General features: G+C 40.6%; 1 protein-coding gene across 1 annotated transcript in view; it reads right to left on the reverse strand.

Moving 5' to 3' along the window:
* Positions 1-457: 457 nt before the first annotated feature.
* Positions 458-23,365, reverse strand: part of TSHZ2 (teashirt zinc finger homeobox 2) — a 311,673-nt gene continuing 288,765 nt past the window's right edge. Inside the window, exon 2 of the mRNA XM_069243627.1 lies at positions 458-4,899. Within this exon, the coding sequence (XP_069099728.1) occupies positions 1,859-4,899 (3,041 nt within the window). The 3' untranslated portion in view covers positions 458-1,858. The remainder of the gene's footprint in view (positions 4,900-23,365) is intronic.

A 23,365-nucleotide genomic window follows, 5' to 3' on the forward strand; every position in this document is an offset into this window, starting at 1 on the left:
TTAGTTCTGTAATAGGTATGGCGAAATATGTGGGAAAAGCTTTCTCGAATACCCCTTACATCACACTTTCTTGCGAGGTGATGTAAGCTCCACCAGCTATGAGTCAGGTAATGAGACACACAGGCACGCTACTAAACATTTCATTCTTGAGAAACAGCCATTACGGTTATTTCATGTGGACCCTCTAGCTTTTGAGGCACTATTTCATGTACCATTCCTGGAGACCTTGGTCATTGGGTGTCATGGCAGAGACACCACACGAACAACATTGATAGACTTTCAAGTTGCTGTCATTACAACTCTCAGAAATACCTGTTGACAAGATGCATGTACAAAAAAATGAGGTGCATATAATTTTACATCTATGGTGCTGAGGCTGTCTGTTATAGACTCACAAGGGCCCTTACTGACATGCCTAGGAGCAATTCTGCCCTTAATAAGTCACAGGAGTAATACCTGAATATGTTAGCCAATTGTTTAATATATACATCGCTCGAGATATTGTACACAATGGATTTATTTCTATAAAATATGTTACAATGTTAAAACGTTTTTGTGTCTGGTGTTAGCCAGCAATCTCTGTTATAGACTTGCATAAACACAATTGGCTCTGAAAAAAACTTAAAGTTGGTGGGTGCCTCGAAACAGCTTCTCATTGCACATCACAGCAGAGTGTTTCCATTTACTTTTGCATGAGGTAATATTAGAGCCGCATATGTCTTGTTAAACATTGTTGCATTAAATGCTGTATAAGTGCAAACTGATGATAAAAATAATGTTTAATTATTAGGACAGGGATACTGATTTTAGAAGATTGAAAACCTGCTTAAATACGAATTAATACAATTGTTTTCATATATTACAAACTTAACAGGCTGAAAATCAGTTATTAACAACCAGGCAACATATATAACAGAGAACATAGTATGTAATTTCAATTCTCATAGCAGAATCAAATCCTTAAGAGTACTGTACAGAGTGTGAACTTTTAATCAATATTATTATTGTTATTGAAATCAACAGATGTAAAAATTAAAGCATAACAAATTTAAAAAATGATATAAGTTATAGAAAGTAGAATAAAACATACATTATCATAAACATTGCACATTACTGTACCAGTTTGTGCTTTTTCAAGATGAAATAGAGAGCAAGTTAATATTTACAGTACCCAAATACCTGCATTGTTTTGCAAACTGAAAGACCCACGACATGGATTATTTTCAAAGCAGAACTATTCTAGCCTCTGGAGGAGATTAGTGGGCCTTGAACCTAAAATGGTTTGTGGGCACAGGGTGGGCATGATACATTCAATATTAAAGAAGCACGAGGGGAATGCTGCAGTTGATGTCCCACACCACGTGCTGCAAACAGTAGCATTTGTACTGGTATCAGGGGAGGTCACTTGCCTGATTCATAATAAGGGGTGGTTGTTTCGGATTGAGAGCTTTCTATCCTGCTGGGAAAATGGAATTAGAAGGCTAACCAAGCCACAAACCACGGAAACAGCAGTCGTCCTCTGGATCATATGAAATGTTGAAAACTGAGACACATTTTCCAGCATCTCATTGTCCATTCTCATGCTACCAAGATGTCCAGGAGGAGACATTGAACTTACAGAAGTATCAGAAAGACATTGGAGTGGAGAAGATGCTGAATGCAGTATGGGTGAGCAAGGCATAAACAGACCATTATAATGCATTTAGCAAGCTCCCCCTCAAAGTGATTTAAAGCAGAACCATACATCAATTATACAGTGATCTCAAGAGAGAAAACAAGCCCCCTTTTTCCGTATCTGAGAAACTCTGTACAGTCAATATAATAAGATTTTCAGCTGAGCTGAAGGACGCCTTCTGAGCTATTCCTCGTCTACTTCTGCTACAAACTGCGAATGGTGTTCAGGTGATTTGCTATGTGTTTTACTTAGATGAAGTTTTACTGCGTGTTTGCTGGCAAAGGTCCGACAGCACAATGTGCATTTGAACTTAGAGTCTGACTCCTCTTCCCCAGCAATTGTTAGAGGAGACCTCTGAACAGACACCCTGGAGATCTCTTGCTCTACTTTACTTTGCTGTTCCAGAGCCAGTTTGTTCATGTCTTTCATCTGGAATCCCAGATGGGATTCTAAGTGCCCGATGTAAGAAGATGGGGTTCTGAACTGGGATGCACAGTCACTGCAATAAAAGACTGGATGCCCTTTATCCATGTTTTTCAAAAACTTTGTCCCTCCTGTTTTTCTAAGCTGATACTTCACATTTGCTAACCAGTGGCTAATAGTGGTCATAGAGAGGCCAGTAAACTTTGAGATCTGCATGCGTTCCTGAGGGCCCAAATCTGAGAGTAAATATTTACCCTCTGACGTCAGAAAGAGGCTAGAGGCAAACTGAGCCTGCAATATCAGAAGATGCTGGGGGTTCCAATTTGACTGCCTCCCCTTCCTTTTATGCAGAGGAGAGATATCAGATGAGATATCTTCAAAACGCCTAACATCCATTTCCAATTTCATTGGTGCATGCCTCGACGAAATTGTCCGTTTTGGTGCAGTTGCTTTTGGAAGAACTTTGACCATGTCAGCGATGTCAGAGAGAGCATGCTTGAGTGGTGGTGATATGCATGATTGTGCTGGGGCAGATTCATCTTTTCTGATCTTTGACTTAGTAAGATCTATTGGCTGATCATTACTGTCAAACAGGTAGCGACCAGGAAGATTTGAAGACCGCTGGGAAGCAGGAGAAAGTGCTGGGGCCTCTGAATTTTGAAATTTTGAAATTGTGCTTGGGCTAGGACTTGACGTAGGATGTGATCGTACTGGCTCATTGGCTTTACCCAAATGATTATTTAGAACTGACTGAAGGGCACTGAGTGGGTTGACACAAGGCAGTTCAGAAGAATGGGTTGGCTTTAAGGAAATACAACCATTGCTGAGATGTGTTGTTGATTCCAGTATCTTCTGCCTGTCACTTTCACAGTTTCTATGTGCTTTCTCATCCTCCAGTAGAGGTGAGGATTCCCTTTGCTGGATATCTGTACATGCTTCAGTTTTAGAAACAAGTTCATCTTCATTTTTGCATAGCGGAACCACATCAGGCAGGGGACTGTCTCTGTGAGCCTCATCAGCCTCTTCTGGTTCCCTTTTAACTTGAGCACATTGTTTCATATTTGCATTCAGTGGAACAACAGGTAGAACCTTCCCCTTTGGTGCGATTGGTCGTAATTTGTTGGTGAATGTTGGTCGCATTTGCAGAACTTGAGACGTCATTTGTAGGGATGGCTTAATCACTTCTGAGAGTTGGTATGCTGCATGGATACTGGGGTAAGCACTCCAGCTTGGGGCACCATTTTGAGCTTTATTGATGGCTGTGGTGACAGTGTTTTCCAAAGACTTCAAAATGTCCCCTCCCCCTTTTGCCCCTTCTTCTAAGTCTTCCTCCCGAAGATACTGGTACTTTAAGGTGGGATCGATAGGTTTCTCCAGAATGCCATCCTGCTCTGGTTTTGTTTCTGTTTTCTCATGATTATTCACCTCGTCTACTATTTCTGTCTTACCCTCTTTTGTTTTCTCTGAGGCATGGCCTGCACAATCAGAGGAGGTGTTGTTCACTGGTTTAGAAATAGGTGACTCACTGGCAGGGGACTCGGACAACGACTGCATTTTCTCTACCGCTAATGGATCAAGAACCAACTGCTTTCCTTTCTTTGAAGCTGAACTTGTAACCTTCAAAAAATGACCAGTGACCATCATGTGTGTTGTAAGTTGCTGCAGTGTATCGTGTGAACTACCACATTCCATACACTTCAGAATCTGTGATTTACAAGCCTCAAATTGCCAAGTGTAACTGGCACCATTTTGGTAGCCATATCGGTTATTGGATGATAATTGCAGGTGGGTATTTTTGGGGGAGGAGCAATTGTCTGTGAATGACCCTGTTGTAGAGTCAGGAGAGCAAGGCCGGTTCACATCAAAAACACGCTTCTTTGATGTGTTGGAAATTTTTGAAGAAATGGCTGGTATTGGCTCTTTCAAAGGCACTTTTTGGTAATGTTTAGTTTTTATCATATGAACACTCAGATCCTGAAGAGAGTCAAAAGAATCACCACAGAACATGCACTTTAGAACCTTCTGTGCATCCTCCTTATCCATATCATGAAAGGCCCTCTTCCGAGGCTTGGAATAGCTGGTGGGCCTGTTTTTGTCTTTTTTATGGTTGTCATCTTGGTAATGGCCAGTGTCATTCATATGGACAGTCAGCTCTACTAATGTATCATAGGCAGCGCTGCATTGCTTGCATCTAAACCTGCTAGCTCCGGTAAACACAGTGCCACACATTTTGTTGCTCTGTCGGTACAATTGGACTGAACTAAAAAGGTTTGGTTTGGACACAGATTTCGAAGGCAGGCTCTGCTGTAAACTTTTTGACAGGGCATCTTGGTGCCAATCGAAGTCCGCTTTATGGCTGCCATTTCTGTTGTCAAAGTTCCTCTTCTCTGCACTTGATAACTTGAGGCCAAGCCCCAAGCCGCTCCAGTAGGAATCCGAGAGTATGTTGGCATAGACAGCCGTCATCTTGTCCATACAATCATGAGTATCATTTTGAAGCTTGGGGATGGTCAGATGCTTATGGTCATTTACTTCTTTAGGAGAGATGCTTTTAATATCCACCACCTGGTCACTGGCATCACTTAAAATGGATTCGTTTTCAACATCCTGATTAGATATGTGACTGACTGGGGAATTCTGAAAGCTGATGCTGCCTTTCTGCTCAGGACTCGTGTCCTGTTCTTCATCAGTGGGTGTATAAGTGCTGCCCTGTGGCTGGGATATGGAATTACTGTCATCCTCATCTTCCTCCTCTTCCTTTGTCTCTCCATTCTTTAAATCTTCTTCATCTTGGACATAACCTGAAATACAATGTTAAATAACAGATTAGGGAAATTGAAGGTTAACGTTAGCTCACCAATAAACTATTTTCATTCACTTTACACCCCCTCACACCCGCCTTCCATTTGATCTACGTGATGGCCTATTAATACTGCAAATTTAAAATAAAATGAACTCTCTTGTGCTGCCTACAAAATGTAATTGTCAGATGACCATAATTCTTTTTAACTCTCCAAGATACAGCAGTCAATAATTTCAGTGCCTTGGAAGTTTAACTTCTGACAATCTAGCAGTAGAAGTGGAAGCAATCTTTTACACCAAATGCAATTAAAAGTTGCAATCCTTTACAATAAAATCATGTTGACTAAAATAGCATGCAAACGACATAGACGGTTGGAGCCACATCAAATTCACGCTTATTGCAGTTCAAGGATGTGCTTTGGCTATTGAGAGAATGGAGATGTTTGGCTGCCACATATCAGTGTGGCAACAGAAAATTTGAAGCCTATCAACAATAACTGCAAAAAACGTACTATAAGGACATTTCTAGAGCTCTTAACACCTCAAGTTGTATGTTACTACCTAGGCTGTTATAGGGAGATGGGGTGCATTGGAGTGTGAAACAGTAGGGCAGTGGCGGCAATGCACATAGGCATTATAGAAAAGCGAGGCGCATGAAGATCAACCAGGTTGACTAGCAACCCTATTGCAACTCTGAAGTTATTCACAATTACTATCTATAAGACTCAATCTGTGCGACATACTAAACCTCAAATTGGGGGCAAACTGTGTTTGTACCTAGTTTTACACTTTATGTACATCATGGTTTTGCCTAAATGGTGCTCGGTCCGAGATTTCTACTCGTCATTTTCGGCTAATTCCTAATTAACAGAAAATGTGCAAGAAAAACACTGTGAGGCAGAGAAATACCATTCAGGAAAATTGTTGCACTGGCTATTTTACACATTCTTCCCCATGTTATAGTGCAACAATTGTAATCCTACACAAAACCATCCAATACTGTGCACAAGCAGTATTTTCCCAGAATCACTCATAAAATAAAGACTGACCAAATTCTAACTACACTGGTGCGATAAATATATATAAAGCCACTGGGTAATTATAGTTAGGATTGTGTTTCCATCGAAAATGCATTTTTTTTAGTTTGCTTATAACTTTGATGTAATTTAACAAATCCAAAAAAATTTATATTTTTTTTTAACTCAGCTCCTGACTGGGGGAATCCATCAAGTGGTGGTCGAGAAAAAGGGTGGGGGGTCCCAAAACACATTTTCACCATTCACTTTACCCTAGGAACTTTAGACACAGCTACAGCCCAAACTTCTGACTGTAACTATACCGAATTTGGCAGAAAGCTAGACCCTAATGCTTTTTGTGATTTGGTGTAAACCCATTCAGTAGTTTTGGAGCAATGTTTAAAAACTTTGTATATTTCATGGCACGGAGGATCCAGAGACCCGGCAGGCAGCCATCACATCAACAACGATGGGGCAGCAGCCACCGTAGAACAAAAAAGAAGCATAGAGGGCAGAGTAGAGATACTCTGACGTCCTAGGCCTAGGGCCAAACATGTTTTTTTTTTTTTAATGTTGCTGTAAATTAAATTCACAGAGGATCCACTGCAAAACTGAAGAAAAAGTGTGTGTTCCAGCGGGTCTTTTGATTAAAGCCCCTGAGTTGGGCCAGGGACCATGGAAGGTGCAATTTCTTTGGGGGTGGAGGTGCATTGCCCCCATCCACGAGCCTTGGTGAGCCCCTGAGGATCCCATTCCCTAGGGCGAGGTAGAAAATAAAGGGAGGGAGCACTCCCCCGCCCCTCCCTCCCCTCCTCTGCCAGAGCCTTATGCGTTCCCAGGGACTCCATCCCCCAGGGCCATAAAATAACTTAAAAATAGAGGGAGGCCATAACTAAAACTTGCATCGTCGCAATGCACTGCTAACTTCCACATATTACATCACTCATGACATTTTCTATGATATCATTTATATTATTGCCCCAATGTTTTCAATGAAATTATTGATGAGATAACTATTCATGGCGGGGGTGGTGAGTAGTATTTATGAAAGGGCCCACGTTATAGTTACTAGAGCTAACTATAACTGGTGAATTTCAGTTTTTTTGTATGTTTAAAACGTTATGTTGTCACTGAAATTGTCACCTAACTATGGAGTTAATTTAACCTTTGCTTTTCCAGTACAAAAAACTGGATTGTCACAGTTGTCTTTTCAGGCAGCCACCCCTCACATAACACTTTTCTCGGCTGATGTAAATTCTCAGCTTCACCACCTTCTCACTATTCATCTCTCCACTTGCCGTTGCCATCTCCTCCTCTCATCACCACAAATGCCTTTCACTTTAAAACAAGTCCCTGCAAACACACTCAACTTCGGTGTTCAGAGAAGGCTGTGGCCTGCAAAAGCTTAACTCACTCATCTCCCTCCCATGTTGAAATTCCCTTCTGTTGTGTCTCCTGCACATCTCATTTCCCTCGTTCATCTTATCTGTGGGCATGTATTCTTCACTCTCTTGATAGTCCTTATGGACACTTATTATAGTATGTACAGCTTCTCTTGTAGCAGTGTCATTAGAATGAAATACATAGAAACATATATAGACGCTTCACCATACAGCATCCACATCTTTGCTCTCTTCATGTCCAAACCAGAATATCATAAGGTAAAGTGGTATTTCTTAACCAAATCATTGATGCTTTCTTGCAGGGGCTACAGAAACAGGGCACTTCCATATAAAACATTGTACATGAGTAGCGTTAACGAGAAAATTCAAGCAAAAAATGTATAATGATGCAAACAGCGAAGTTAATGCCTACATAAAGTGATGAAAATGTTTACATGATCTGTAGTGTATTAACTAGAGGCGTATGCACTGAAGTGCTAAAAAAGAAACAGTGAGGAGGCGTGAATGCTAGGAAAATATTATAATAAAATAAGAAATATACAATTGTAAAGATACAAATCAGAGGCTCTAGGACGTGTGAGTTGACAACATCAAACAAGCATTTTCATTGCAACGGGTCTCGCATTTGTTCGAGTTAGAGCTATTAGCGTTGTAAAGCAAAAAAAAACGCAGCGCGATCGCGCTATGTAAAATGCAGCGCGCTCGCGCTGCGTGGAAAATAAACAGATAAAGTAGTCCGGACTCCAGGCTGAAAACATCGAGCCTTGTATGTTTTGGGTACTTTACCGGTGCTGTGTAGGTGGGCTAAACACCGGAAAAGGCATGACGTATGCATGCCTTTCACAAATGAAAGCAAGCAGATTTTAAAAGGCAAGCCCACGAACCAATGCAAGTGACTGAGGTGGCATGGCCGTGGTTTCAAACGCAAAGAGAGATTACAGAATGGACGGAGCACTTTGTGCTCGCCCATAAAAATTACCCTTTCTTGACATCAGCTCTTAGTTCCTCTAATTTTTGAAACTTTACAGGAATCCATCACTGGAATTCAGGAAATCCGTGTATTTGGTCCATGTGGTACATGCACTCATGGAACCACGGTGGAGGAACCCAGAGCAGAGGTTGTTGACTGATTTTGGAAACATTTTGTAACTTAACATGGTATTGAATGTTAATTGATGATTTTTAAGCAAACGGAATGACCACAAACAATATATGCACGAGTCTCATGCCAGACAGCTGTGCGTCAGTCAGGCGAGGATGGGAACATAGATTGACACTTCCTAACTGATAACTTTCCTGAAGTGATATGAATAGACCAAATGGACTATATATGGCCAGAGCTCAGCGGATTACCTACGACATACCAAAAACGGAATTCAATATTTGAGCAATACTTCTATTTTGGATTTTTTATGTGATGTTTGTTTGTTTTAAACACATGTTTTCATGCTTATTCACTGGTATATCTCTGATAGACGGGAGGAAGCAAATCAAAAATGAACTGTGAAGTGACAGCGAGCACGTTTCATATATTTTAGAACATTTGATGTGAACTTTGTCTTTTTCTCTCTTTAACACATAGAAAGGCTTTGAAACTTCAATTTGTGAAAAAAAACGTTATAGCCTGACGGTCTTTGAAGTCACTACTGATATAGCTCTGAACTGATCCATTCAAGTCCAACTAACATCAGACAAATGTTTAGTGTATCAAGAGGAAGCCACAAAAGCGGGGATTTCATCAATATTTCACAACAGCCTGGGGGAAACTGTAGATCGCAATGCTGTAGGGCAGCTAATGGAATTAAACACAGGGGTTTTGTACATTTAAAATAAGCAGCTACTACAAAAAATACCCTTCCCTTTGATAGAACTGTAAAAAACCGCAGAAGGAAACAATTAAATAGCTACCAACATTTATCCATGTCACTCTGATAGGTCATTTAATAAGAGGTATTACTTTTTCCCCTGGTAAGGCAATAATATAGGTAACATTTATAAAAAGAAGTACAATATTGTAGTGTTGAATGAATAATTAAAGGCCCTTTTGAAGAAATTGTTTGCTATTGTGTGGTCGAGGAGACTGCTCTCCAGTAACGAAATATACTTACACGGGAGATAATTTTCAAAATATAGTGTCTACAAAAGATGATCATGAACGGCTCTATTTGCTGAGCTTACAAAAACAAATATAATTTTATTGCATTGCTTCTGGTGGAAGGACATCTCTAGTAAATGTAGGATATGATGTGATGATTAATAATATGGACTTGCTTTTGGGAGGGTGACTGAATGATGTAAGAGCTGCTGAAGGTATGCAAGTCCATAATTAATGTAAAAAAACATACAGGACAATAGTGTGCCACGCTACACACACACACACACACACCACAGATTTCATTATTGTGCACACTACCACGCCATGTCCATCTTAGATCCTTTCCTGAGGGGCACAAACCACTTGAGTTTTCACATTAGACAGAAAGAATGCTTGTCATGAGCAACACACTGGATGCAGACAGGTGGTCATTGTATGACCTCTAGTGCAGCGATATAAGAGAAATGTTGTCAGATGAGGACATTTGAATTTTAAAGGACTGAAACAACATCAAATTTAATGGGCATGGGGTGACTGGAGAGAAACATACAGGAGTCTAGGCAGCACTCCTCATGAGGACATAAGATATAACCCTAACCCCTTCTCGATAGCAAAACCTATGGGATAGACGTGAGTACATATTTAGTAATCTTATAAAGTGTAATATGCATTCGCCTTATGCACTGTTCACATGTTTGACATTATTTTGGGAAAAATAGAAAAAAACCTTAATAAATGTCTGTATTGAAGGAGGATTTTTCCAAGCTTCTAAGCAAACTGAAGCAGCAGGATGTCAAAGCCTGTGATTCAAATGACATCTTACTATCCAACTAAATTCCTAAACTCTTCACAGCTGGTATAGGAACTGGTGGCTATCCCAGTACCTCAGGCCACCAGGAGTTCCCTAAATCAGAGATTGTTTACCTATAATTAGAACCTCAGTTTTATTGACATTCAATTTAAGGCAGTTAATGTTCATCCATTGTGCCATTGAGGTCATGGAGTTTCTATATTGGGAAAAACAACTCCACATTCTTGGGGTAATATGATAAAGAACCGTGCATTGATGAAGATTCCGCTTGCTCAGCACACATCACTCGCCACATCACCAGAGCAGGGGCAAGGAAATCTAGCATAATCTTTAAGTTTCGATATGCATCTAACTACTGAACCATCCAACTCCCAGTGGCCACAAGATATTGGTTATAGTGGAAGAGCTTAGTTTACAGATGGCAGATTGACGGCACATTCACATCCACGTCAAGCCTTTTACTATTCTACATACCATTCAGAGATGGCCAAGTCACATGTGGGACATTCACGTCTCTCTGCTACTGCGCATGTGCACATATCACCTTGTCGTTCGGCCTTTAATTTGCATGTGTGCTTGTGATCTAAACGTTAATTGCAACAAATTAACCCAGGTACTTAAGTTTCAAGAAAATTCAAATACAAGATATGCTTTTTCCTATCGCCCTATTAAGGGCCACAAAAAGACTGGTATCAGTATTGTCTCTGCAGTGCATTTTTTAAGTCGAGATATGTAAGCCTAGGAGTGAACACAACAGCTGGTTGGTGTATTTACTGATTCATTGAACTAGAAATATGCATGAAGCAGCTGTTCTTAAATTAATACTGTTTTGCAGAATCTATCAGGATGGAAGCCAGGCAGCATGCATGCTAATACTTTAAGCACATCTTGTTTCCATGTTCAAAGGGCATCTCTAGCCAGTTGGGGATGATGCTATCTATTGTTAACATCTGTTTACAGGATACACAAAGCCCACATGAAATGAGGTGAGGTGGTGATGAAGGGATTCACAAGTCTGATCATTTATCGTCTACATTCCCCTATTCAGGTGAACTAGACGGAGACGCTCAAAATTAAAGACGATTATTCTGGTTCAAAAATGTCTGCCTGATTTCAGTTTCTTCGTTTTCTATGGACGTTCAGTTCTTTGACACAGTGCTCACTGACGTCCAGATTGTTGGGTCATGCAAACTCTCCAACCTTTATCTTTGCATATTTATTGATGCACAGAAATGACCAAATCAGTAAAACGTCTTGGTATAAAACGACATTCGGAAGAGCTTGTGAAAGGCAAGAGGGTGAAATATAGGCAGAGGTACTGGCAGAATGTGACTTTTCAGACATGGTGCTTTCTGCATGTTATTGGGTTGCCATATAATTCATAATCAACTGCAAAATCTGCAGATTTTACCACAAGCATGCTTGTTTCTAGCTTAAACAGATAACAAAAATTACTAAAAATGTAGCAATATATGTTGCTACGCAGCGGAAGGCCTTTTACAAAGATTTACTGGCCCCCGTTCTGTTGCTTATTGCTTTATTTGGGTGTTAAACTATTACAAATGAGGTGAGTAATATTATCACAAAAAGGTGCTGCATTATACTGCATAATTTGTAATTTCTTGCTAGATAATTTAGTGGACTCTGCCTCATAATGCGTTCCTCCACTGCCACATAATTCCAGTGGCACTGCATATGGGTAAAATGAAGACTTGCTTCGAGAGGCCTAATGAGAAGGGAATCACTGGGGATTTTGAATGCAGAAGGAAAGCAGATTAGAGATTGAAAGCTATAAAAACCTGACAGCAGTACAGCGGTCACCACCGAGGTAGGAAACTGCAGGTTGAGCAGAGGTGTAGGATATCAAACTACCTTCTCGGTAACAGCGGTAGACTATAAAACACTGAGACAAAGAAGGGAGTAACAACAGGTGGATCAGAATGAGGGCACTCTTCGATACATGCATTTCGGGTATGTATTTCATTTCTGCGGTTGGGAACTCTTGACATGTCACAGAATAAACCATTGTGTTTGTAACTTTCTAAGCAAAGAAAAAATAAATTTCGCTTAAACCCAATAGGCTTATAAGCAAGGGTTTTCCCAAGATCACGATTGGTCCGGGCAAATTCAAACTATGGATCAACCAATCTATTTCACATAATTTGCCTGGCGTGATGAATAGCAAATAGTGTCTTACCTGGAAGTCCAGGTTCCTTTTCTGTTTTAGATACATCACCCAAAAATTTTTTTGTTGTAGTGAAAACTGGTTCCTGAGTATTGCATATCTACGAGAAGCTCTAGCGTCATTTTAAAAGCAGTTGACCTTGCAGTACAACGGCCTCCTGTCACATATCCAAATCACAAGGTTCAGGGGAAAAGACACGATCTACCAGGAAAATGTATATCAATCACAAGAGGGTAATATCTCCCGGAGAGACATATGGAGGATGGAGCAGACAAAAACAGTCACCCTGCCCCATGCCTGCGCAGCTGCACCGGCTTGTACAGGCACCTGAGCAACAGCTGAAGTCATTACCAGTAACATCGATTGAGAAGGCACAATATAGACTTTCAAAAGCTATGATCGCCCCCATCTCCTAGCCAAAAGTACAACTGAACTACTCCGTGTCCTAAACTGCATGAACAGCCAGAGCAAGAGATGTTCATTCTCAAACCTGTTGTTCTCTGGCTCAGGTAGGAATGTTTCGATCTTAGGATATGCAAGGTACTAGGCAAGCAGTACACCCCTAGGTGCTGAGGGCGGCGGATTAGAGTAATAAAATGATCCCCCATGCCTGGCCTGGCACTCGACTGCAGTGTGTACATGTGAGTGTGTGCGCGTGTGTATCAGCACACCTGTGCATGAGTGCTCGGGTGTACGTGTGAGAAGGAAAGGCTTTATGGCCAAATGCTATCATCATCTTCTCTGGGTCCCTGCTATGCCACTAGGTACACTATTCGTACATCTAAATGTGTAATTCTATATGTAGCAGTTAGTGGGAAGTTCATAATGCTCTTATGGAACAAATAATAGGAGAGAAGATGCATAATTGCAGTGATGCACAGGATAGTCACATGTAACAACAGCTATTATTTAAGCGTGACAGAAACCACGGGTGCAATTGATCATATAAAATATAATTTTATAATAAAATATTAGGATGATACAATACCCGATAAACCTGTTATGTTGTTGGTGCATGGGGAGATTGATATTGACAATGGGTAAATACAGTGGTGAATCTCATTATTAATGTATGCTGTGGTCTCCTATACCAGATTTCGTCCTGCTCAAAATGTTTCCTGGTTAATAAGTACATTGATGCCTGTCTCCTTGTTAAGAAACATAACTGTTAGTGACGGTCCTCTGCTCTTTCACAAACAACACCACCACACAATAAGTAGTTCTCTTCGATGCCAGAGACTGCTATATCAGTCTATGCTTTTTGAGGCCAAATATTATCACATTTAGACAAAGTTTTTTTTATTATTATTTTATATTGGCAATGGCCCTGCAGTCGTCCCCAAAAATTAAGTTTAACAAACACCAAGACAAAACAAGCAATGACAACGCCCAAAGTCTGGTAGACCACCCCAACCCTATTGGCCTTGCCAATACTGCTTTATATAGTTGAAGGCAGCCTGTTCATAACCCTTACTGTTCTCAATGTTGGCAGATCACGAATACAATGCATAAAGAGCTAACATGACTGGTATAGGATTACACAATTAGTTAATTAGGAAAACTGAAATTAGAAACCAGAATCCCAGGTTAAAAGTACAAAAATTTGACTATAAGCTACAGGTAGCAGTTCCTGTTTGTGTTCAAATTAACACGCTGGCCAAATTTGTAATCAATCAGCTAAATACAGCCTAAGCACTTTACAAATGTATCTCTCAACACAAGACACAATGACTGCCTTGGTTTAACTGGCCTCACATTGCACTACAGCAAGGCTTTCTTGATTGCACTCTCCACCAGATGCCAATATTTACTGCAGATGTTGTTCAAGGATGGAGTCTCCTTCATTAAAGGTCCTACACAAGAATGCCATCACTTGCTATTTTCAAAGGCGAGTCACAATCAGTGCATGAGGTCAGCTGAATGAGCTCTGCTTGGTAGACAAAACATAATTCTCTGATCCTCTGCAACAGACATTGGGACAAATGTACGAAGCATTTAACCAGTTGCCAACGGCCCACTGGGCTGTTTGCAACCGGTAAAATAATTTTTTGGTATGTACCAAAGGCAAAATGCACCTCGGTAACTTGTTACCAGATTGCATTTTGCTTTTGCAATTCAGTTTTAGAAAGGGGCGTGGTTATATCATCCTTCCTAATATCGAATCACACTGGTATGTATTAATGTTTTGTGACTAGAATGAGGTTGCAAAACATTCATACTTTACAGACTCTGTGGAGGAGGCGGTAATCCAGGAAGGGCCCCTTCTCCCTTGTGAATGTGGGTCAAAACATTTTTAAGAGCAGATAGTGGTCCCACTGAGCACTGCCCACTCTAAAAAATATAAAAAGAAAACTTTTCATTTTTATTTTTGAGATGCATCATGTTTTCCTTTAGGGAAAAGGCAATACATTTCAAAAAAATAAAAATGGTTTATTTAAAAAGCAGTCACAGACATGTTGGTCTGCTGACTCCAGCAGGCCACCATCCCTGTGAGTGCCACCATTTCCAGTGGGTCGCAAATTGCGACCTGCTTCATGAATATTAACGAGACAGGTCCCTTCCGACCCATTTGGGCATTTCAAACAGTGTCTCAGACACTGTTGTACATCAATGCTTGCGACTCGCAATTTGTATGCTGCTACAAATTTCAAATTGTGAGGCACAACACCGAGAGCTGGACATCTGGTCCATACTGAATGCCAATCAGCAAAAGAAAACTAACGCATCACTCAAAATCGACATCTTTGTAGAAAGGAGGCAGGCCTTCTTAGCAGTAGACCCCTAGAAGTGGAACTCATCACAACAACTACATCAACAATCATAAAGCTTTCAAAAGAAACACAAAACAGCAAGATCAAACATTTCCTCTCTTGTACACACCCCGGTGGCTATTATCAACAACCAACTACTTGCATGCATCCACTTGCTTTTCAGTGCCTCAAAAAGCACCTTCGATCTTTTACATGAATAAAGTTCCTAATGTGAAATGAAGCTGTGACACTAACTTGTGAAAAGGCTATCATTTTAAGTGAGTTCAAACACCTTGTGAAATTCTAGTGTCCCTGAACTGTCAGGTGCACTTTTGTGTGCTTTAATTGTGCTAAAATTCTGCCTCAACACAAATTTACAGACCAGGTCACAAGGTTGTTAAACCTCATTTGGCAGATGAGCATTTTTTAAGAGAAAAGCATGAAGTTGTGAATGTGTGACTGACCTTTGTGTCTCCTTCTATTTGTGTTTACCATGGTGATGTAGGGGCTCAGTGCTGTTTGAAGGCAAACACTGAATTTGCTGACATTTAGATGGCGACCTGATAATGAGCATCTGGTACTCATATTCCTTCTTATTATTACTCTGTCACAAAATCTCTGTTCTACATCACTCTGGCTTTGCAGCAGTGGGCCGATTGGGAAAGGTCTGAGCACCTCCTCTTAACATCTGCTGAGGTAAACTCTGGGAAGCGACTGACAGAGATTTAAGTCAAAATTCAATGGGTGCAACACAATTTGAAAGAGTGCACAACCAGTGTAAAGGCGTAGGCTGATTAACCTTGAACCGCTTGATATTCTTGCCTGTTGTTCAACCTTCTTTTTCAACCTGCAATTTGTGCATAGGTACCAACCAACAGAGTAAGATGCACTAGTAAAAACAAGCAATGTGAGGTATTGTATTTTACTGTCTTGTTGCATTTCTATAGTACTTTGTAACCCCGATGAGGGTGCAGAAGAAATGGTTTGCATCGGGTTCATGAGTGCCAATTCGGATTACCTTTCAGATAAAGGTTTGAACGTGTTGATTGAGTGTTGTAGGGTGAGGTGCATAATGTTTGGGGACATGCTCTAAACAAGGTGCAGTTGTGTTTCTTAAGCATGACTTGTTTTGGAGTGTGTGAAAATAGACAGAGGGCCTCATTTACGAGGCCCTTGAACCACCGGAGCGTCACTTTTAGCAAAGCTCCTGTGGTGCTGTTCTCTTTTCCATATTTGCAAGACGGCGTTAAGCCACTTTGCTTGGCTTATCGCTTCCTTGCAAAATTGTACCCCCAACTCAGTTTTCAGTGGCATAGGGGTGTTCAATGGGTGTCGCTGTGGGCGTTTCCATGCAACTCCCATTGCTTTTGACACTGCCACAGAGTTATGAGAAATCGTAAACCTGAGGCAGCACCAAAAAGTAACGCCACCCCAGGGATGGTGCCAGAGTGGCACACCGAGGAGAAACACATCACATAGAAGAAAAACTTGCCATTATTAATTGTTTATGTACAAGAAGGGAGAACTTCCTGCACATAAACAATCATTCCCTACAACAAAGGCACTAGGCAGCTAATTTAGCACAGGCGCAGAGGAGAACACAGTGATGTGTAGTATTCTTGTAAATACAGAGCATCCCTGAATTCTGTAAATGACGCAGCTCTGCGCAGCAAGATTGTTACTGTCTTTAAGGTAGTCTGAATCAGTTGAATGAGTCAGGGCGGAACTGGTCTTGGGAGGCTTGTTTTTCGGCTCAGGTAGGCTCAGGGAGCACCTATTATAGCAGGGTAAAGACTGATTTGCTTATGGCTGGGTCCAGACTAAGGTAGAATGGCGTGCAAAAGAATGATGGGTTTGAAATGCTACCCCGATCAATTGCCAGTGGTTAGATTTATTTCTACATCACCTTTTGCGTGTTTGTTGTATTACTCTTCTCACCTTCCTGCTATTAGATAAGGGAATTTAACATTTTTCTAAGGTGAAATGAATGGCTTCGATTTGAGGTACTATTATTTTCCTCCTTTCTTTTAAGCTCGATTGTGAATTTATCAATGCTCACTCTTAATAATTTCAATGGAACAGTTTGTTACGAAGCACCAAGTAAAGGTTGTTTGTACACAAACGATAGAAGCATTGTCTTTTAAATCAGGTATTAAAAGCAGCTGGAGTAACCTGCATATAAGGGAGCAGATGTGTGTAATTTAAATATATGTCAGCTATGAGTCTTTGCTGATGTCACTGTTAGAATTCCTTGAGCATTCGTTTTCATTGCTTGCCACAATTGTCTATAATGTGGCACTCCTAGGTTCAGCCAACTCTGTTGCAGGAATTTGGAAATACTTGTTTAAATAAAATGTCAATTAGAACACTGGAATGTTGAGAGTTCCTTTAGAGACTGTAGAGCAGACCTTTTGCTCCAATATTCAAATGACTGTCTTCTGTTTCTCCTTTTTTAATTTAGAACCTACTACCCACAGCGGTTGAAATCTAACAGCTTTAGGGCCCTTCTGCCTTGGGCTACTCCACTTGATAGAGACTGTCACAAGTGTAAAAACTCAGGTTCAGGGACTTTATTAAGCATTATAGCCCTATGCAGTGGGTGATAATGCCATACTAAATCCTAGCAGACGAATATGTGTCTTCAAAATACACACCTTAAGTTCCCATTTTTGTTTTTTAACACACCTATCTTCATTTATTACTTTATAAAATTGTGTTTCACGATGAAATGTTAGCTGCAAAGTAATGGAGTTCCCTTGTTGTCTAAATTACTGCACAGTGCAAGTTTCATAAAATCTTTAGTTTATCAGAGAGAAAGAGCACTGATATCAAGACTACAGGCAATCCAAATGCAAAAATATCTCAAAAATGAAACCACAATTTGAGTTTCAACATAGAACTGCCGTTCCAGTGACTAATTTTCAACGGGATCCTTGTGGTCATGCATTGACCTCTGGGCTTTTTTCAGATCAAGGGAAGAACACAGGACAGCGTGCCTCTTTAACTCCCATCATCTTTTTGCTGAGGGGGCACATTTTGTCTGAGGATAGTCCTCTAATGTGACGAATTCAATCCATTGATTAAGAACAATGATAACTTGATCTTTGTACAGCACTTCACATCACACTCTTGACACTTCTAAGCAGTGGAATTAATAATTATTACTGTTACTCATTTTAATGATACTCAAATTACCAACCTTGGAAGAATGAAAGGCTAAATTAGCCCTGCCGGAATGCAAATTTGTGACCTGCAATTTGCTTTTTGTTCTAGCAGCGGAAATAGAGCTGGTTCCTGCACTTTAAAAGCTCAGCCATTTCGTTCACACCAGCGTTGATTCCCCAATACAACTGTGGAATTCATAGGGGAGGATGACTTATTTGTTGTCAATGTTTAAATTCTATAAAATGATTACGTGGGAATCACATAGCTAAATTGTCCTTGTGATGAAAAATATTAATCACCATTTGAGTTACCGATTAAGCAGGTGTTATGGTATGTTCATATCTAGATGGTTCTTTGTTTTTTTTTGTTTTTTTAGGCTTATTGGAGTGCAATTGGTAACACCAGTTCTAAAGAGAAGTAGAACGCCTATCACAAAGCTGCTTTTAATGCATACAAAGTGAGCAATACCAATGGAAGTAATACACCCCCAATAGGATTTCCCACTAACACGTCTATTAAAATCACGCTAAGTAGCTCGACACAGCGCTATATGGGAACTTAACACCAAATGAAAACAAGTCAAAAAAATTAAGCACGTGTTTGGGTGGGTGACGTTGCTTCTTTTTAACTGACATAATATGTTTAATTTTGGCAAAAAATATTTTTTTGGGCCAGATTTATCAAAGCGTTGTGTTGCGTCAGTCAAGGTAATGTGAGGGCAGAGCAACACTATAGTCAGATTTACCAAGCAACGCAAGGCCACATCCGGAGTAACTCTGTGCGAGGAAGGCATTCAAATGGTGGAGCGTGGGTGTTCAAATCACGCACCCATGGATTTTTGCACATTCTCAGATTTACCATTAGTGGTAGATCTGGGAATGCATCACTATGCTACTCTTTCCCAGGGGAGGCCTAACAAGGAGAAATATTTATTTCTCCTTGTTTTTTTTCCCAATTTTCTATGTGTGAGGCATTCTACAGTACTCAAAGAAAGAGGAAAACATCTCAAAGGATTGCTTTTGTGCAGGAAGGACTCCCTTCCTGCAAAAAAACACCATCCTGCCTACAATGCAGGGACCCTTGCACCATGCCTCAGTGGTACAAGGCAGCACACTGTGCACCAGCACAAGGAGAGGACAGGACAGCACCATATAATGTTAAATATGGTGCATTCTTGCCCCCCTCCCATTCATGCAGCAAAGCAAGGCATTTTGCTGATTTGCATTGCACAAATGTTTGATAACTCAGGCCCCTTATGTGAGTCACCCTTGGGCAGTCCTATGAGTGACGACTTTACTCAAGTATTTCACTCGGTATAAAAGTTACACAAGATATAGCTTAATCAGGGCCTGTGTGCCCCGATGCAATGCTAACTTGGACTTAGTGTTGTGAAAGTACCACATTAATTCCATCTGTGAACCCAACTACTACATCAATTTGCAACATTTTGGAAGTAGGACACTGGAGTAATGTTTCCCATTTGTGAAACGAAATGCTGGAGACTTTCTCCCATTGTAGTTTTGTGCAAATATTAGCAATTCTGCTGTTATCAGTCAGTGTGCTCCATTGGGAGTGATACTGGAAACTTCCAATTACAGGTCAAAAATGCACACGTTTTCTTTATAAACCCGACAGAAGTCTATATCGGCTCTCCAGATCTCAAAATAAAACAGCATTAGTAAAACCAATAGGTGTCCCTCGCATTTTGCAGATTAAAGCATGGTGCTGGTGTGCAAAGCAACACGAAAAGCAACTGCTTTATGTGTACGATGCTTGAATGAGACAGAGATTTTAATTTGTGATAATTCAATGTCCTTTTGAGATGTAAAATAGCCCCCAGGCACTTCAATTCAGCACTACATAGGTGGGGGAATATTACACCACTCAGCAAATAGCATGAAGTGATATACTTGTTTGGGAAGAGCCAATGTCCACTCTGTATAGTTGAAAGAATTGGTAGCCATAGGTAAAGTGACAGCGGTGCTGTCAAGCCAGACCTAAAAATATGCCATTCATACATGTAAAAAAGAGTCGATGTGGTGGGGTATGCTTACATTCTTAACGTGCCCTTAAACCTGAGAACAGCAAGGATATTCTCCTCTGAGAATGAGAAATTTCAATAACCTGACATAAATTAAACCTTTGGGAGAATGTGTCCTCCATTATACTGTAGAGCTAAGGAGATGCTGAGAATGTGGAACCCACAACCCTTGCTAAAAAGATACAAGAGCATAAGGAAGCATTGAGTAGCTAGTAAATTACTTCTGTCTGCCGAGGAAAGAGCACATTTTAAAAATACATGGAGACTCTTTATGGATCACAGCTCTGCTCCTTTAGCATATGTTGTTAATGCTTGTCAAAACTATTTAGCCAGCAAACTGCTGACAGTTCCATATTTGCTATCTAAATTTGCATCATAAATAAATCAGTAATGCAGTGCTTTAAGTACAGCTTCTGAGCTGATTGGAAATGCTTGAGTCAGTAAACAAACTAGATGCAAACAGTTTGGAACAAAATGTCAATACAACTATTTAATGTCCGTGACAGAGAGAGTACCTCGGTTTTGGTGAAATCTGAAACGGATTGATGACTGCAAAGAGGGTGATAAATAAATTGCACAAATGTATTCAACCCATGCCAGCATGCAGTAGCTGTTTTCAGTCTGTGCTAAAGGTATTTCCTTGGTTGTCTCTGAAGGAATAACTCACCTAGGAGTCCGAAAATGAAAGCAATGAATGAATGAACAAGGAAATTATGTTGTGGCAGCAAGGCAATACTTTCTGATCTTTATGCAGAAAATGTATGATGAAAGTGCATTTTGTTGACGACTTGAACCGTAGTTCTGCTAGTCTGTTGCTGCAGTTACTGTGATAAGAAGGGGTAGACCGTGGTGGCGTTATACTCAAGGCCCATGCGTTTTCAGGTCACCGTGCTTGTGCTAAAGATTATTTTCTGTATTTTGAAGAAAGTCTGCCCTGTTTAATAATAATGAGACAGGTAAGACAGTTATACCACTAGATGGTGACAGATGCGGAATCTGCAGTGTTTTCTCTTTCCAGGGAGATTCTTTGTAAACGTACCAACAGGTGTAGATGCTTGTGCCAAGTGGGGCTTTGAGTCATATATATTTATCCTGAGACCAAGAAAATCTTCTGACATGCCTGTCTACAGCTGGTGCTTACCAGGCCTGCATTGCATATCTGCTTCTCCCTCTTGCATGTCATGTGCAACTGTCTGCAGGAAGACATGTACTGGAACAAGCTAGTGAGTATAAGGGAAATGAGCAGCCACTGATTGACACTCACTTGCAGATCACATCATTCTTGGAAACATTCTAAATGCCAGTGAGGGTAGTTCGATGTAGACAATGTTCTAGGCAATGAAAATGTTGCCCATGACTTGCCAAAAATGATCAAGTTCTTGTCTTAACAGATTTACAGAAATAACACTAGGCTACAATATCATATGGTAAGTGTACGTTTGCCCGGCCAGCTGCAGGACAGCTTGTACTACAGAGTGCATACCAAATTGCTTGACCATAGGCAGAACTGTGTTTATTATGTGTCATCATCCTGGTCTCCGGCCACGGCACCTACAATGCCCACATAGTGCATACAAAACATGCACGTTCCCATCCATGGCGCTCCTACAGAGTAGAGTCATAACCATCACACCAGTCCTTCACCATCTACTCAGGGGTTAGATGGTCGCACAGAGTAGCATCCTAGTCATCTCTACAGTGTTTCAGCATCTACTCAGAGGTAAGACACTCCCTCAGAGTAGAGGCCCTGCCAATCTCACCAGTGCTTCAGCATTCACTCAGAGGTTAGGCCCTCCCAGTGTAGCATGACACCCATCTCAAGAGTGTTTCAGCATCTACTCAGAAGTTAGGCGCTCCCCCAGAATAGTTCTCTACTTATAACCACAGTGTTTCAGCATCTACTCAGAGGTTAGGCGCTCCCTCAAACAGTGTCCTACCCATCTCCACAGTGTTTCAGCATCTTCTTAGAGGTTAGGCGCTCCCTCAAACAGTGTCCTACCCATCTCCACAGTGTTACAGCATCTATTCATAGATTAGAAGCCCTGCATTAGTCCAACTACAATATATTACAATGGGTGTGTCCCACTGCAACATGAGTGAGAGTCAATGCAGCTCAGGATTCAAGACATGAAACAAACAAAGGTAACCAAGCATCATCAGGAGATTGTTATACCAGTGTAGAGGAGGTCAGTAAAGCTGGAGATATGGCACCCTGAAGATCTGTGATTCAAGTGTTCTTAAGAGCAATTGCCAATCAATACAGCAAATATGAAAAATATTACCCATAACGTCAAGGTAGAGGGATACTTATACATGAAAAGCACGTTAGAATAAATAGTTAACCTGCTCTAGATGTAATTAAATTATTGATTGTGTATAGTGCATGCAGAATAGTCAGGCAATGTTAATTCTGCAAGGATTAATGGCTACATTGTTTATTATTTGTCAAATATAGTATTGGTGTCTGCATCAAGATTATGCATAGATTCATTGAGCTAGGTGCAAAGCAAGTTAACACAGTGAAAGAACAAAGTTTAAGCTAAGAAAAATGTATTTCATTTGATCAAGGAAGCCCCTGAAATGGATCTGATTAAATATAGACATAAAAATAATCATAAAAAAGATATTACCACGAGATCACAAAATAAATTATCCCACTAGATAAAAGGGGTTAGCTGTAGGAAAACTGCCACATTTTAGGTATGCGTAATTTATCTTCCTACTGGGACTGTGAGGTGCCAGTATGGATTCCATACTTGCTGTACCTACAAACTTGAGTTTCGTCTCACAGGTGGGGAAGAAATTTGCTTTTTGTTGCTTTTTGAATCATGTAACAGGTTACCCCAGACAAGAGCCTTTTGGAGTTGGTGCTTGACTTTATATTTCTTCATAATGTTAGCAGGAGCATTGGTTTGGAAGAACTGATGTATTCATGTAGTTATCTTTAGAAGTTAAGTGGGTCATTTATGCTTCAATGGGCAGGCCACTGTATGTCTGAT

Source organism: Pleurodeles waltl, chromosome 7 (genome assembly GCF_031143425.1).
Source record: "Pleurodeles waltl isolate 20211129_DDA chromosome 7, aPleWal1.hap1.20221129, whole genome shotgun sequence".
Taxonomy (NCBI): Eukaryota; Metazoa; Chordata; class Amphibia; order Caudata; family Salamandridae; genus Pleurodeles; species Pleurodeles waltl.